This window comes from Echinops telfairi, unplaced genomic scaffold, assembly GCF_000313985.2.
Source record: "Echinops telfairi isolate 266 unplaced genomic scaffold, ASM31398v2 ScPeMD7_70;HRSCAF=299, whole genome shotgun sequence".
NCBI lineage: Eukaryota > Metazoa > Chordata > Mammalia > Afrosoricida > Tenrecidae > Echinops > Echinops telfairi.
In genome coordinates, this window is record NW_022103968.1 from 12,440,888 (window position 1) to 12,458,201 (window position 17,314).

Sequence of the window (17,314 nt, forward strand, 5' to 3'; positions counted from 1 at the left end):
CCAGTCCCCAGCTCCAGAGATGTCTTAAAGGGACCTCAACTTACAGAGACACAGTCCACAGGCTAGGCATCCCACAGGTAGTGTAGCGTATAAATTGAGGCAAAGAACAAGCAAGGCAGCAGCACACTGGTCCGATGATCAAAGAGCAAGAGACAAGAAAGGCGAGGCTCACCGAGCCATTCTGTCTCCGCCCTTCAGTTAATCTTACTTGTATTTATCGGCCAGGCTGGCGTAATAAATTATATCACTTAGCATAATGTTTTCTGATCTGTTCATGTTTTAGCATGTCTCAGTGCTTCATTTCTTCCCTCATGCCAAATATCTTCCACATTTATTTATCCATTCATCAACTGATGGACATTTGTATTGTTGCCACAGTTTAGCCATTATCAATAATGCTGCTGTGAACATTCATATAAAACTTGGTTGTATATTTCCATTTCTCTTACCTCTCTTCTGAGGAATGGAATTGCTGGGTTACATGGTACTTAAAGGAATGGCCTGACTCTTCTACCAAGTGGCTGCGTACCCCTTTCATTTCACTCCACGGTGTAGGAGACTTCAGTGCTCCACACCTTTGGCGATGCTTTTGTTACTGTCAAGCCAGGCTAGTGGTTGGGAGGTGTTAGCTCTTTGTGGTTTTAGTTTTCATTTCCCTATTGACTAATAATATTGAACATCTTTTTATGTGCATATAGACCAGCTGTTTATCTTTGGAGAAATTTCTATTTTAGAACCACTGTCAATTTCTTATTTGTCTTTTTATGAGTGAGCTCCAAGAGTTCTGCATATATTCTAGATGCAAGCCTTAATCAGACATATGATTTCCAAATATTTTCCCCATTCTTTGGGTTATCTTTTTGTATCATTTGAAGAGCAAAGGTTTTAATTTTGATGAGAATTAATTTATCTCTTGGGGTGGGGGTGCTTATGGCTTTGTTTTCTTAACTAAGAAACCATTGTTTGTGTCAAGGTAGCAAAGAGTTACCCGCTATGTTTTCTTCTAACTTTGTTACTCACCCCCTGCTATCGAGTCAATTCTGCCTCTGGGCTTCTGAGACTCTACATCTTTATAGCAGTAGACAGTCTCATCTTTCTTCCAGAGCAGCTGTTGAATTCAAACTGGTGACCTTGCAGTTAACAGCCCAAAGCATAATTCACTATGCCACTAGGACTTTTATATATATATAAAGCTTTAGTACATAAAATTAAATCTGTGATTTATTTTGAATTCATTTCTGTGAATGGGTCCATCTATTTTTAAAAATTAAATTAAAAAATTTTGAGAAATGTAGTATAACATGATTTCAGGAAAGATTTTCTAAGGTTTTCTTCCTTATTCTCGGATCTCCAAAATTTATATTTGTCAAGAATTTGGAATTGCTGGCTGGTGCAGCATAGTAAAGGCTCTGAGGTAGTTTATGCTTTTGAACACATGGTGGCAGCAGCGGTTTGGTGATTGAAACTGGTATTTCATTGTTTTGAATTTTAAGTATTTGGCCTGCCATCTTTTGGGTCATAGGCTGTGAAGCATTGTGTTTAAAGTTGCTTTTAACAATCTTTAATAAATATTAAGATTATTAATATTAATTTGAGGTTGCTTCTCCCCCCGCCCCACCCCCGGCTTTTTTATTTATCCAGGCATTTGTGAAGCCTATTGGTGAGGTATATGGACAAGATGATTCCATGTGGAAATTCTAATGTTAGGATGTAGCTTTCTCTTATTTATCTACTGTGTATTATCCACTTTTCTTCCACAATATCACTGCTACCCCATGATCATCATGTAGAGATAAAATTTAGCATTACAGTCAATGTTTACACCTGAACAAATAGGCCACTTTATTTTCTGATTTTAAGGATTATATAGAAATTGGATACATGGCCAACCATGATTTTTTTCTCCAGTAATAAAAGCTGCTTTATGTCATACTAGAACTGAACCCAAGATTTCCTATTTAGATCTTACTATTAATAAAACTGGGTTATGCCATAGTTCCTTGACAATTTCTTTTAAGATAATTGAAATTAGTATGTCCAAGCACCTACTATTCACTAGGCAATATGCTAACCATCTTGCACACATTGTCTTCTTTTACATTCCTAACTGGTGAGTGCTATTTTTACCCTGAATTTTTCAGAGAAAGAGCTGAATTTAGAGAAGTTAAGTAATTTGCTTTAGGTCACACTATTAAATGTTGGAGTTTGGATTCAGACTCAAGTAACCAGAAGCTGTGTGCTCTTAACCACAATGCTCTTCTGCCAATTCAGAATTCATTCCCTTTTATTCAGATTTGAACACCTGAGTATGAGTTGACACAGTCACTGGATAAATGATGTGCTTTTACCACAAATACTTGGGCAGATGAGGATGTGATGTCTTATATAGTGTTTTTGTTTTTTAATACCTTGCATCATGTACCATGTGTATGTGTATGTATTCATAAGCATTTGTTTTGTACTGTTTGGTGTGTGTGTGTTTAAATTTTACAGAGGTAATTCATACCATGCGCATTGCTGTGGCTTAAAATTTGTTTAAAAGTCTGATTTCAAGATCTATAGTACTTACTATATGAAGAATATGTGATCAGTTTTTGTTACCTCTGAGCGTAGTTGCCATAGAATTGATTCTGGCTATACTCTGTTTATTTGACTTAGCTGCCCTGGAATTTCACCTAATTTTAGCATTACATCACTTTTCCACTAGAGGGTGCACCAAAGTTTGACTGTTTTTTCCTTTCTTTTCTCCAAAATTGTAATAGTAATGAAGTTAAAGTCTTACTTCTCGGTACATGGGGAAATATTTTATTGCATGTAGCTTGTGTAACTGACAGTCTCCTGCTTTGCTTTCATCTTGCAGGTTACTCATTTTTGGATCCTATGACAGAGAAGCCAATATTCATTGCACACTTGAGTTGAGCAGTGGTGTTTGGGAAGAAAAACAAAGGAGTTCTATTAAAACGGTAAAATGGAGTTACATAGATTTATATTTCTATAAGCATCATTCTATAAGCATGTTTTCATTCCTATTTTATATTCTTTGTTATTTGAAGCCATGTAAAAGTAGTTATGGACAGTTCATATATATTTGTCTTGTTGTAATACAACATAGTAATAAAATGAATCACATAAAACCTAGTGTTCATAGTGCTTGTATGATCAATATAACCTCATTAGTTTTTGTTCCAAGTCTATAAAACTGTTTCATGGTTTATGGAGTTAGAAGGGAATTACTCTACTAAGCACATTCCAAGGCATGTAAATTCAGGCCATTCATTCATTCAACAAATGACTTCTGAACATTTACTTTGTACAAAGCATTGCATTAGAAACTAGAGAAATATTTCAAAAGAAGAAAAGACCCTATTGTGGAATTAACATGGGGTAGAGATATGGTGTGAAAGCAGATGAATTGACCCAGTGGCTGCAACATTAGGCTGAAGCATAAAAGCAATGTGAGGATGGTGCAGGGCCAGGCAGTGTTTTGTTCTGTTGTACAAAGGAATGCTGTGAGTCAGAACCGGCCCGATGGCACCTATCACCAGCAGAGATAAGTGTTGGGGCTAGAAGAGAAAGGTGAACTACACATTGTAGAACATAGCAGTGAGTAAACTAGAGAAACAAAGTTATTTTCAGAGATTGACAAGTTCTATGAAGAAAATAAGATGTTATGACAAAGGAAACTCTTTAGATCTGGTAATCAAAGGGATGCCACTAGAATAGGCTTGCCAGAGAAAATACAGTTAAATTAGAATTTCAGGTAATCATTTTTTTAGTATAACAATACTTTTTTGTATAACTAAAATTCAAATTTCAATACATATGCTATATTTCTTTTTGCTAAACCTGAGAGCCTACATTGAAGATGAAGAAAACTGTGGAAGGTTTGGAGGAAGCAGGGGTATGGGAGACATTTCAGGCACAAGGAACAGCAAATGTGTGAAGACAGGAGTTGGGGAAATGCTTTGCTGTGTTTGCAAGCCAGAGGAAGGGAAGAATAAAGAATTGTGCTTAATCTGGTAGGCCATGAGAACAAGTTTGAATGTTGTTGTTTGTGAAGGAAGACTTAGCTGAGGTGTGACACAGTCTCGTGTGCCCATTGTAAAGAATTTTCTGTCTTTAGAGAAAATATTTAGCAGGAAAAGAGTAAACCTGAGAAAGATCTGTGAGGGATCTATATGTCAAGGAAGATGGTGGATACTTGGATTAGGCTGGTAACCAAGGAAATGGAAAGAGGACGGGTTTGCAATGAACTCTTCACTGGGTAATCAGTTAAGCATTCTGGTCGCCTCTTTGATAGCTCTATTATTGACCTACTGCCACCTAATGTGGGAGAAGTAAAAAGTAAAGGCATTTTCCAATATTTTAAATGCTTTTATTAAAAGGAAAAGGAAATTGTGCTTTAGCAAATTCTACTTGAATTAGTTGGATTCTGTGGATTCTTAAATGAATAAAAATGATCACCATTATTAGTCATTTCCAAAGAGAAATTGGTATTCTGAATATGCTGTATAACAATTTTAATAGTAATTATGATATGATTCTTAAGATTTACATAAGTATAATAGTCTGTTAAAGACTTCAGTGCCATTTATCAAAACATTGTCTACAGAATTTCTTTAATAAGCCTATGAAGTTTCACAAGGAAATAAAATCCCATAATGTTATGGTTGAAATCGGAAAATTATCTGTGCTTTGGAGGAATATCTATATCTGTTTATATAGTTGCTGTTGTTTTAGTTTATTCCATTTACTAAGTATATGCTTTGGAATATTACTGTTTTGGTAATGATAAAATTTCAAGAGTACATCTTGAAAATTCAGACCTGTGCAGTTACATGTACTCTTTTAAAAAATTAGATCTAGTTTTCAAGTAGCAATAAGTTAATAGTTCTATTCTTTAATGACACCTTAAAACATTTCTGAAGTAAAATTTTGTATTACAAATATTAAAGATGTATTTAAAACTTAGATGTCTGTTTATGTCACATTTAACTCTTGGTGGCAATATTCCCAAGCCTATCAGTATCATTCATAGCCAACATTTAGCTAACCAGTTCCTCTATTGTATCTTCATTGTACTGACGAGTAGATATTTCAGAACTACAATGGACTAGTAAAGTGATTTTCATATTTATATAATACATATGATACTCATGATAGCACTTTCAAAAACAGATTCAGTTCTCAAATTTTTAAGTAGACCCCTGAGCATATCCCCACATGTGCTTAAACAGCGTGAGTATTAATAGCTGTGTGGTGTTTTGTGAATGTTCCTTTAAGATGGCTTTTAGTTGTTTTTAATAACTCTTAGGACCGTCCTTTATTGAAATTACAATATGAAATTCTTTTGGGAGAAATAGAGGAATTTTGGTCAGAAGTATAATTAGAAAGAGAGATTGGGCTAATCCAGGGTTTTGAATTTTTGAGAGACATAGATTTTGAGCACAGAAATGGTATGTCAGAATAGTGTTTTTAGAAAACTGAATGAGTGAGTTCATGATTCAGCTTCCTTTACACTTACATCTTAAGGAGTTTTTCAGAAAAATGAAATGGAAGGTTTTAGACTTAAATATCACTGCATGAAAACACAATTATTTTGCCCAGGTAAATGGTATTATTTGAAATGGTCATAAATTGTCATTGCTATTGTCATTTTCATTTGTCTTTATTATATTGATTATATTATATTCACAAAGACTAGACAGCTTTAATATTTTACAGCAAAGGTTTGTGAGACTTGAATCTTCAGTCCTTATCTTAGATATTAGCATATGCCATAGTTAGTTTTGAAGAAGAAATTCAGCTCATGGTTACTAATTACATCAGGTGTTGAAGATGTCAGCAGCAGTTAGTCTCTCCCAGGATTAAATCGCCTCTGCCTGAATGTAATAAATCTTGGAATGAGAATTAGGGTCTTCTTCAAGAAACCATAGGATTTTGGAGAATAGGTTAGTTATTTTGGGTACATTGTGCTGAAGCATTTGATATGTTTAGAAGTTGTTTTATATAGAGCCTTTAGGTTTGAATCAGCCTTTCAAGTGTTAAAATTTGTTCAGTGAAGTTAACTACTAGGTTGAAAGAGTCTGTAGAATTAAAATTTTATTATTTTCATATTTTAAGTGTGCCTTTGAATTTTAAAGCACTATGTATCTTACCATGCTAGTAGTAGTAGAAGATCTATAATCAGTGGAAAGCTGTAGATTTGTAATACTTGCATAAGATCTGGGAGATGGGAAGTGTAACAGGTAGACCACATCAGTCAGTTGTAAGCATTAGCAAAATACAATTCATAATGTCTTAATGCAAGCAGATTTGTCTTATGTTATAAATCCAGTTTTAGAAAGTTGTTCAACAGCACCATAACCAAGGACCCTGTCTCTTACTAGCTTCCTCCTCCATCAGCCTTAGCATGCCTGGGCTTTTGGTTTTCATGATTGCAAGAAATCTCATACAACCTGAGGTATCCAGTTATCGAGAAAAAGTGGGAAGTTTAAGGCTAGGGACAAAGGTACATGTCGCCAGATTTGTTCTTTTAAAAATACTTTCCTGAAAGCTCCTCATAAGGATTCCCCCTCATAGATGACTGGCCAGAACTAGGTCACATGGTCGGCCCTAGCAGCAAAGGACCATGGGAAACCATCTTAGCTTTTAAACTTAGTAGAAATAGAAAGACACTAAATGTGAACAACTTTTACATGACCAGTTTATCAAAATCTTGCCACAGGGAAAGAAAAACCAACACAAAACAAAAACCACAATAAAACTCGTAAATCTATTTCATGACATTTGGTTTGGGTTTTCAAGGGATTGGGGGTGGGGCAGAAAAAGTATCAAGGGGAATTTGAAAAAAATATAATAATTTGACAAGTAGTATACATGAAGCCTACTTTAGAAATACCTTTTCTTAGAAATCCAGTGAAAGTTGGGAGCAAAATCTGACTCTCATAAGCTTTTTTTCAACTGTCTTCCAGATTTCTTGCCATAGATGATAGAAAGTGCTTCCAGTATTTTATCAGCTTATGGAAACATTTCTATTGGTATTCCATCAATTCCTGTAACCGTATTTTGGCTAATGCCTTCATTGTATCTTGGACTTCCCCCTCAGTACATTAGTTCTTGATCACATGCTACCTCTTGAAATGATTGAAAGTCAACTACTGGTTGTTCTTTTTGGTGCAGTGACTGTGTATTCTTTCCATCTTCATTTGATGCTTTCTGCTTCGTTCAGTATTTTGTCCATAAAATCTTTCAATGTTGCAACTGAGGCTTGACTTTTTTTTCTTTAGTTCTTTCTGCTTGAGCTATGCTGAGCGTGTTCTTCCTTTTGGCTTTCTAACTCTAGTATAAATTTAAGTAATAAAAGTATTTCATGCCTTATGTTGTATAATATGCAGATACCAGGGAGACTATGGTTAATGATTTTGGAAGATGTGGATCTACCTGTAAAACAAATGATGACTCTCTGACGAGCATTCAGGTAATTGTTGGTGAGAATCCATAAATGATATTATGGATTTCTAAATCAGAACACAAACACATGCCTTTCAGAAAGTGACCTAGAAACAACTGTCAGCTTGTGATTGGCAACCTCTACAAGGAGAGTTTAGAGAGTTAGGAGACAACACCTCTTAGATTCTGGACTTGAGCGGTACTTTTCTTTCTGTCCATTGCTGCTTCCTTGTCACAGTCTCGTTTTTTAAAAGGATCGGTCTATTTTGAAAAGTAATTTGGCATCAGACTCCCCTCACTTTTTTTCTTAAGCACACCACTTACACACCCTTACCAGAGACATTTGAGAGATGGTACCTACTTTCTAAGAGCTTCTGTCAGAATAGGAGAAGAGAATGCCAACCTAACATGTACAGCATCTATGAAATTCTTTTCTCATATACTTGATCCCATTTTCTCTAACAATATCTGGACTGTAGATGGCACTGTACTTATGCAGAAACAGCTCCGGGGTGGTGAATGATACAGTTAGAGCAGAAACAAGGAAAGATTCAAAGTAAGAATCATCCATGCGCACTTGCTCAAGACTGAGCCTGATTCAGGGCACTCTCACTTATTAGAGAGTTCAGAAAGTCTCCTTGACATCCTAAGGAAATGGTAGGACAATTGAAAGCAGAATACACTTGGTAAAGGGAAGGTAATCACTTGGGACAAAGGAAATCATCCGTGTTCCATATGAGGATGTGAAATAAACATCTACAATCAATGGAAAGAGTAGGTGCATTTTGGACTTTGATAAACCTTTTGATGAAGATCCTTATAAAAGTTCCCCAAACACCTAGTTATTAGATGGATATTTAGAGATACAGAACCAGTATGGAATTAATGAGAAAATTGACGTTCTTTGATTTATACAAAGGTTTTTGACATCGAGTGTATATTTTACAATTAGAGCACATTTCAGGTATTCAATAGCCGTATGTAACGAATGGCTGCCATATTAAACAGCACAGATCTAGAAAAAGTAATTTATGAAGGGGCTTCAAAAAGTTAATGGGGAAAAAACTTCCACTGTCTTTTAATTCCATTTTTCCAAGAACTTCCTGAAACCCCTTCATACAGTATCATCTTCAGATTTACACAAAGTACTGAGTTACATTAAGTGGTGCTAAATTGAAAGGTGTAAAGGAAGAGATCTCACACAAGATTGTGAAAATATTAAAAAAAAAGATCGAAAACAAATGGCAATATACTTACCACATCCAGTGAGATCTAGGAAAGGGGCCCAGGCTTCTGGAGAAATAGACAGCATAGCACTGCGCCCCGACAATGAGAAATTCAGCTGTGCATGAGAATAAATCTCACAGCAGGAATTTTGTTTAGACCTTTATTTTTAAACCATGAAATGCTCGCAGAGGAGTTTATTCTTCTTGCATTTCTCGATTTCTAAACAGAGCTGGGTCAGGTGGGGAGAAAGCTAAACTTCGCATGGAGATGAGATAACCACACAGATCAGTGGATAGGTAAGACACGGATGTTCTTCCGTTGGAAAAACAGAGGTGGTTGAGCACACACATACAGAAAGTAAGCAGTGGGATGATCAACAAATACATTAAGCTAGGCACTAAGTCTGTGGGACGCTGAAGAAACATCAGATGTCCCTGGTCAAGTAATGCTAAAAGAGATCTTTGATGATACTGTCTGTAGCACACTTATTGGTACACCTCACAGGAGCAGGAAAAGCTAGTCTTGATGATGTCTGCACTAGGGTCTCTGGCTGACAGAAACCGGTCGCCTGCTAACTGAAAGGCCTGGTGGTTGCATCCTTAAAGATTGTAGCCAGTGAAACCTTGTGCAGTCGTTCTATGCTGTAACACATGGGTTTGCCATGACTTGGAGACAGTAGATTTTGTGTTTTGGATGGATACCCTGAAGTTCTTTAGTGAATATCCTGGAGGTTCAAGGAAAAATAAGCAATCTTCTTGGAATACAAACCTGGCCTTAACCAATTGCCTACTGAAATCCCTTTGTTAAAAATCTTTATTTATTTATTTATTTTTGCTCCTAAGGTACAAACCTATTCCTTGATGTGGCCAACAGAATCTTCCGTGTCCGATTTTTGTCTAGTTCTGCAGCCTCTTTCACCCCCTCCCTTTCCCTACAAGTTGACCTTGTACTAAGGAGCACTGGTGGCATAGTGGGTTATGAACTGGGCTGTTAACTGCAAGATCAGCAGTACAAGACCACCAGCTAAGGCTTTCTACTCCAATAAAGTTTTACAGCCTCTTGGAAACTCAAAGGGAACAGTTCTACCGTGTCCTAAAGGGTCAATGTGCCACAGAATTGACTCAGTGGAAGTGGATTTGGGGCCTTGTACTTGCCATGCTCCTGTCTCTTGCATAGCCTTTATCCATGGACACCCTGGGCCCAGCGCATTTCACATGAACACACTGCCTGTTTGCCCTTTGGTGGTGTATTCATGGACATAGGTGACAAGAGGATTGACTGCTACAGGATTGTTGCCAAAGCTCCTGTGCCAGCAGGCTTCCCGCTGCATTGGATTGATGTGAAGCGCTGAAGATGAAAGGAGACTGCTCCTTCCCTGCCTTGATGGCTTGTCTTACAGTGGCCATTTTTCCTCCCTGGCCCCATGCTTACAAGACAGGCCCACTGTGATTCCAGCTTCAGCCTGATGCTCTAACCCAGGGGTCCTCAAACTTTTTAAACAGGGGGCCAGTTCACTGTCCCTCAGTCTGTTGGAGGCCCGGACTATAGTTTTAAAAAAAACTGAACAAATTCCTATGCATACTTGACGAGTTGGCTGCTAAGCAGGACAGGCAGCAGAGGCAAAAATACCTGGCAGGCAGGATAACTGTCCTTGACGGGCCGCATGTGGCCTGCGGGCCACAGTTTGAGGACCCCTGCTCTAGCCTTTGGGCTCAACCACCTCCCCCCTCTGTCCTTCCAGCCTGAGGGTGGTACTGCTTCTTGCTGTTTACAGTCCCCAATTTGGTTCTCAGCCCTTTCAGCATCAAGTAGCCATTCCCACATCTTCAGGTCACTTTGTTTTAAATACAGTATTCTAGCGCTTCCTCATCAGGCGCTTTTAGACCAAGTTATCATCATTTCCTCTTGGAAATCATCCCTAACTAGCATGAAACTCCTTGATAATTCTTTACCACAGTTACAGTTTTACATTGATTACTGTTATCTCCACCATTGTCTTACCCTAAAGTGGGTACCATATTGGTTTGGGCTTATACCACTGCATTTTGTAAGTACTCAGTAAATGATTTGGGAAGACAGTAGCTACTATCAGCCTCCTTTTACCCTTGGCCTTCTTCCCTGTGCCTGACTTCAGCATGGCCTTTAGTCACACTGAAGTCTCCTCTTCCCTTCATAGCTTCCTCTCGTGTTAAACCCAATGGAAATGGTTAGGTTAAAAAAAAAGTTTAGGTTGAAGTCCACAAAATGATATTTACTGTTTAATAATCCTCTGTGAAATATCTGGGTTTTAGAGCAAATGTTATAGTTTATAACTGTGGCACATAGCAATGATATTTTATTTCTGGCATTATTAAAAACGAAAGAACTTCTTGCTCTGTGCAGTTCAATGACGCCTGAACAAAATTATTATGTATGGTATAGAATTGCTGAATGATCCTGAATGAACCTGTTCTACCAAGTCTAGCTCTGTCCACATACTGGTGAATGTACATACAGAGTCTAAAAGAGCTCCGTAAAGAACTCACATGATTTCCCGTAATGCTGTCTGAGGACTGTAGATACATTAGACCAGAGGCCTGAGAGCTGGCATTTGGTGTGTTTGTTTAAGGCCAGATACCTTGCAGATAAAATTTTGGCACCCCTATTTAACCGTGTGCCATTTACAAGCTTAATCTCATCAAAAAGGAGAGAAAGATTAAGGTAAATAAAGCTTTTCTTAAAATGTCAGTTTTTATGAAAACTCTGGTTTAGTTCATTCACTTTGATAATATTTGCAAATAGAGTAGGGATTCAATGAAATTTTAATCATATATAATGTTCTATAACTTGGGTTCTTAAATAAACAACATGACTTTGAACTTTAGTTGTAAATCCTACACAGCATTTGCAGTTTTAAAGTTCATCTTGTTTAAGACCAGAGGCATTCAGTTTTCAGTCTCAGGCTTGGCTTGAGTTTTCTAAGTGTGTTTAATATGATTGTGAAATGGCAGGGAAAAGGATAGGCTGGTGATTCCAATCAACTCAGAGGCACTGTGGAAGAAAGGCCTGGCCATCACCTTCTGAAAGGTTATAGCTCTGACCGAAGTGCTGTTCTGTAACACACAGGATCACTATGAGTAAGAATCTGGTTTGGCTTGTTGGGGGTGTTTTCGTTGTTGTTAGATAGCAGCAGTTCATGGTAATAACCTGGTTCTCTGGCATGCACACATTGTGTGAGGGGCTGGCGAAATATGGGACATAAAGGGTCTGGTGAAATGTGGGAAATCAATGAGCTGCATTGTCACAGTAGCCAAAACAAAGGACTCAGCCATACCAACCATCATTCAGATGGCTCAGGGCCAAACCGTGCTTCCTTCTGTTTTACAGGAGGGCACCATCTGTCAGAGATGACTCCATGGCAACCAGCAGCAACCACCACTTACTAAGTTAAAGTACACAGCTTAAAACGAATAGGCTAAAAGTAGACCTAGTTGAATATTTTCATTTTGTCTGTATTGTGCCTGTAGGGCAGGTAGAAAAGAGGGGTAGCAATGGCAACACTGCCTTAATATGCTCTATTGTATCAGTCTTTTGGGTACTTCTGTACGGTGTTGTGTATTTCTCCACATAAATATTGAACAGCAATAGAATTTAAAGTGGCCGTGGGGACTGCTATGTTTCCCATTTCTAAGTATGCTGATTTTACATTGATAGTGGATCATACTAGACAAATAGGGTGCTATATTTGAAAGCTGTTTATATGTAAATAGTATGTTCTATTCTAGAGGAGATAGGAATGTTTTATTAATCTATGTAAACAACAAGACTTCAGGGCAATTAATTATATTTCTTAAGGTTACTTAGTGCTTCTTAGAGCAGGGACAGATGGTTTGTTTTCTAAATGAATGATGTGTGAATTATCTTTTGTAAAATGATTAGCATGCATTCCCCAGAATGTTGTCACAAGTCTAAGTAGGAAGCTATTGCATATGAGGAAGTAGGAGTTATGAAGCAGATATTTATTTTTCACTCATGTATTTGTGAAATTTGAGAAAACTTGTACAAGGGCAATTCAAAAACTTCGTGGAAAAATGGAATGAAAAGATAATGGAATTTTTCACAAACTTTTGGGTAACCCCTTTATATTTAAAAAATCAGATTTTCTCCAACTCCCATTCATGTGGCATCCTGGTTTCCCAATTCCCAAGCTCATTTTCAGGTTTTTAATGTACTCTTCTGGAAATATTTTATACCTAAGCATATTTTTAATTTTAATCTCCACCACTAATTGAACCATTTTTTGTTACTTAAATTTTTATCTTTTAAAAAACATCAGCTTATCGCATGAATAGTACACAGGCTCAAACAACATAGAAAGGGATAGAACAAAACTTCCGATCGAGATGTCATTTAAATTTTTGCTTTGAGGCTGATTTCCCCTGACACCTACCTTCCATGTTAAGCACATAGCAGTGAGCAAGATAAATATAAATAGAGAAATTGAAAATATGTGTTCACCCTAGCAACATTGTAAATGTCTCTCCAGATGAGAAATAGACTAGCCAGACAAAATGAGGAGTAGGACTGAAGCTGCTCTGGGTCTGGGAATAGGTAGGCTGCCGCTGGAATTCGGTGCTATAGCATCACTGGAACCAGGGTTGCCTCCCGCAGGTAGTGGGATCATTGTGTGAAAGCAGGGAATCTAGGGAGGCAGGAGAGCGCACACATGACTAAAGCCTGCTGGTGACAGCAGGATCTGTGATGACCCTCGCCAGGCTTCCGGTGTTGTTAGGTGCCATTATGCATTTCCACCTCATAATGACCCTGTAAGTACAACAAAACGAAACACTACCATCCTCGCAATTGTCTTATGGTTGACTCCGTCAGTGTAGCCACTGTGTCAGTCGATCTTGTCTAAGTTCTTCCTCTTTCTCTGCCCGGCTTCTTTACCAAAGAAACGTGGTGTCGTTCTCCAGGGACTGGTCGTGGAGTACAAGTCCAAAGTACATGTGACGAAGTCTTGCCATCCTTGCCACTAAGGAGCACTCTGGCTGTACTGGGAGCTAAGAGAGGACAATTACTAACTCCAGACAGGCAGATTCTTTCATTCAAGAACTACGAAAGACAACCAGTAAAATCCCTATGTGGGACATGGATTCACTCCATGGAAACGAACTAACAGCAGTGTAGCAATTCAGAAGTGGTTTTGAAATGACCATATTTAAAATCTTAAAAGTCAATGGGGAACTGACAGGAAAAAATTAAGGAACTTGGGGGGCAAGAGTTAGAGAGACCAAGGACCTTTGAGTTGCACTCTCAGTTTTAGCTTTAATGCTTTTCTCCCATCTACCATTTAGAGTGGGGTTGGGGGGCGTGTTCTGGCTGTGAGCTGTATAAGGCCAAGAAATCATCAATACCAACTAACATTACATGCTGCATCAAAAAGAAGTAGTTGCAGCCATCACACTAGGGCTGAGTGACTGCAATGTTTGACCAGTGTGGTACACAAATGATGTTAGACATATCCAAATGTCTAATTTTGCTTAGCAGCAAAAGGTTCTCTACCCCTGGTTTAAAGGAATAAAAGTACATATGTATGTGTGTGTGCGTGGCTATATATTATTATTTTTCTCTGGAGAACCTTAACTGATAGATACATTCTCAAATTACCTGGCTTACATTCTTTAAAAATATCCAGGCCATGAGAAGTGAAGACTGAGAAATTATTGTTGATTAAATAAAACTCGAGAGATTTGATGGCTAAATGTAACCTATAATCTTGGATTGAATCTTCAAGTGGTGTTACTGGGATAATTGGTAAAGTTCGAATATGTTGTTGTGTAGGTTAGGTAATAAAATATACTGTATTCATGTTAACTTTCTGACTTTGAGAATTGTACTATGACTCTGTTAAAGCATGCCCTAGTTAGGAAATACATACACTTAAATAGGGGTCAAGAGGCATTCAACTGTGGCTTATTTTCAGAGGGTTCAGGAAAAAAACTTGCAGAATAACAGATAAGCCAATGTGGCAAAATACTAATAACTAGCAATTAATGGGTGCAAGGAAAGTGAAGTCTTAGTACTAACTAGTCTTGCAACTTCTCTAAGTTTAAAATTGTGTCAAGATAAAACATTATTGAGAAAGTATTTGTGTCTGAAGCTCTCACACTTCCTTAAACCCACTGCCATCTAGTCCATCCCCTTATAATGACTCTATTACAGGACTAGTAAAACCTTCATCTTTAACGGGAGCAGCCAGCCTCATCTTTCCTCCTCTTTAAGTGGCTAGTGGGTTTGAACCACTGACCTTGCAGTTAGCAGGCCAACACCTAGCCCACTCTACCACCAGATTTCCTTGCACTTCTTACCAAAAAACCCCTCAAGTTTATTGAGTTGATTCTGACTGATGGAAGCCCTTTTAGGAAAGAGCATAACTATTCCTTAGGGTTCTGGAGACTGCATCTTTACAAGAATAGACCCTCTCATCCTTCTCCTCTATGTGGCTGGTGGGTTTGAACTTTTGGCCTTGTGATTAGCAGCCTGATACTGAGCCCACTACACCACCAGGGCTCCTTTACACTTCCCGAGTGAGGTGTCATTTACCCTCCAGAAGTCTACTGGTAGTAAATGAAGCTGAAGGTTGGCTTGGTGATCAGAACAAAAGCTGTTTCTGTTTGACAGAGGGATTGGAAATGGCAAAGAGTCCCACTCTAATGTTTCCATAACAACCTCACCCTTGGCATGCTTTTCATTTTTTCTTTTTATTTCACTGGAATGGTTTATAAAATTTAAACTAGCTGAAAATCTAAACATTAACAGAGACCTCAAGATAAAGGGAGAGGGCAGAGGAATAGAAATCTGAGTACTTTGCAGGCTACTCATTCAAATGGGGTTACTTTCTAAAAGCCTTTGAACTGAGGCAGATGATCATTTTTATTCCTTAGGTCTTTTGAGTAAATTTCATTTGTAAAATGGAGTTTACTGTTTCAATATATTTTTAAAATATAGATGAGGCAACCAAAGGCTACAATTCTAATTATCTTTAGAGACCAGCATGTCCGGTGGCCGCCCTGTCAACCTGTTTTGAAGATTGAGGAGCCTTGCTTGTACTTCCACCCAGAAAGAAGGCTTCCTTACCCACCTGAGGGTAATGAAAGAGCCAGGACTCTGCTGAATATTTATGCCCATAGGCTCACTGCATCTTGGTAGATGTTTTACTCGTTTTACAGATGAGACTCACAGTGGTTAAATCGTGTACCTAAAGCTACAAAACTGGGAAATGGTAGAGACAGAATTCAAACACAGCTCCAAGTACAAACTGCCCCATTGCAGTTTTTCTCCAAAAAAAGAATTTGGAATCTGCCCTGAGAGTTGGGAGGGACTGATTTCAATTGCATTTCAGCTATGCACTCTGAATTGTTACTGTAAATGTAGGCATGATATTGAGAAGGAAAATGTTTGCACCTAGCCTCTTGCTCTGTTGTTTTTCAGCCATATAATTTAGGACTCACAGCCAAATTATTCAAATTTACCCCTTTAAGACTCTCTCACCTACTTAATGACCATGCCGTCATTTGGGATGGGGCATGGGAATTTACACTTGGGATAACATTTCTTTTTAATGGACAGGTTGCTTTTCATTTGTATGACTTCAAAGTTAAAGAACTATCCTGATTTATACATTTATGAATTGTTTACACTATAATGACAGATCTTGAAAAGTTCTATATGAGTTTACGGTAATTTTTATTCCAGAAAAGAAAAAGTGACCACTGAAATTTTATTATTAGGTGTCATTGAGGTGGCTCCTATGCATGCAAGCCAGTGTACAACAGAATGAAACATTTCCCCATTTTACACCATCCTTAAAATTGTTAATGCTTGAATGAGCCCATTGTCGGAGCGATTCTCCATCGATCCATCTTCTTCTCGGTCTTCTTCTTCTTCACTGACCCTCTACTAAGCACACGTCCTTCTCTGGGGACTGATTACTCCGGATAACATGTCCCGAGACAAGCCTCACCATCCTCACTTCTGAAGAACATTATGGCTCTTTTCCTTCCAGTCAGATATGTACTTCTGGCAGTGCACAGTGCTCAGTATTCACCAGCTCCATAATTCAAAGTACGTCAGTTCTTCTCCCGACTACCTTATTCATGGTCCAGTTTTCATAGTCACGTGAGTCCATTGAAGATACCACAGCTTGGGACAGGCAAACCTTAGTCTTTAAGTGACATTTTAGCTCTTAATACCTTATGGGGTCTTGGTAGCAAATTTGTCCAATGCAAAACATTTGATTTCTTGTCTGCTGCTTCCATGAGCATTGCTTGTGGATACAAGGAAAGTGAAATCCTTGACAACTTCACCCTTTTTTCTGTGTATCATAATGTTGTCTATTCGTCCAGTTGTGAGGATTTTTATTTTCTTTGCATTTGTAACATACTGAAGGCTATATATTGTCTTTGATCTTCCTTAATCATCAAGTCTTCTTAGCTGTCATCATACAACTTAGGTCATTTTTTAAAGTTTCCTCAATTTTCTCTTTTATTTTATTTATTTATTTTTTAATCATTTTATTAGGGCTCATACAACTCATCACAATCCATACATACATCAGTTGTGTAAAGCACATTTGTACATTCATTGCCCTCAT

The 17,314-nt window shown here is 37.9% G+C and overlaps 1 protein-coding gene across 1 annotated transcript in view; it reads left to right on the top strand.

Moving 5' to 3' along the window:
* PDZD8 (PDZ domain containing 8) overlaps positions 1-17,314 on the top strand; it is a 67,296-nt gene that overhangs the window by 32,479 nt on the left and 17,503 nt on the right. The window contains exon 3 of the mRNA XM_004700911.2: positions 2,861-2,963. Coding sequence (XP_004700968.1) covers positions 2,861-2,963 — 103 coding nt within the window. The remainder of the gene's footprint in view (positions 1-2,860; positions 2,964-17,314) is intronic.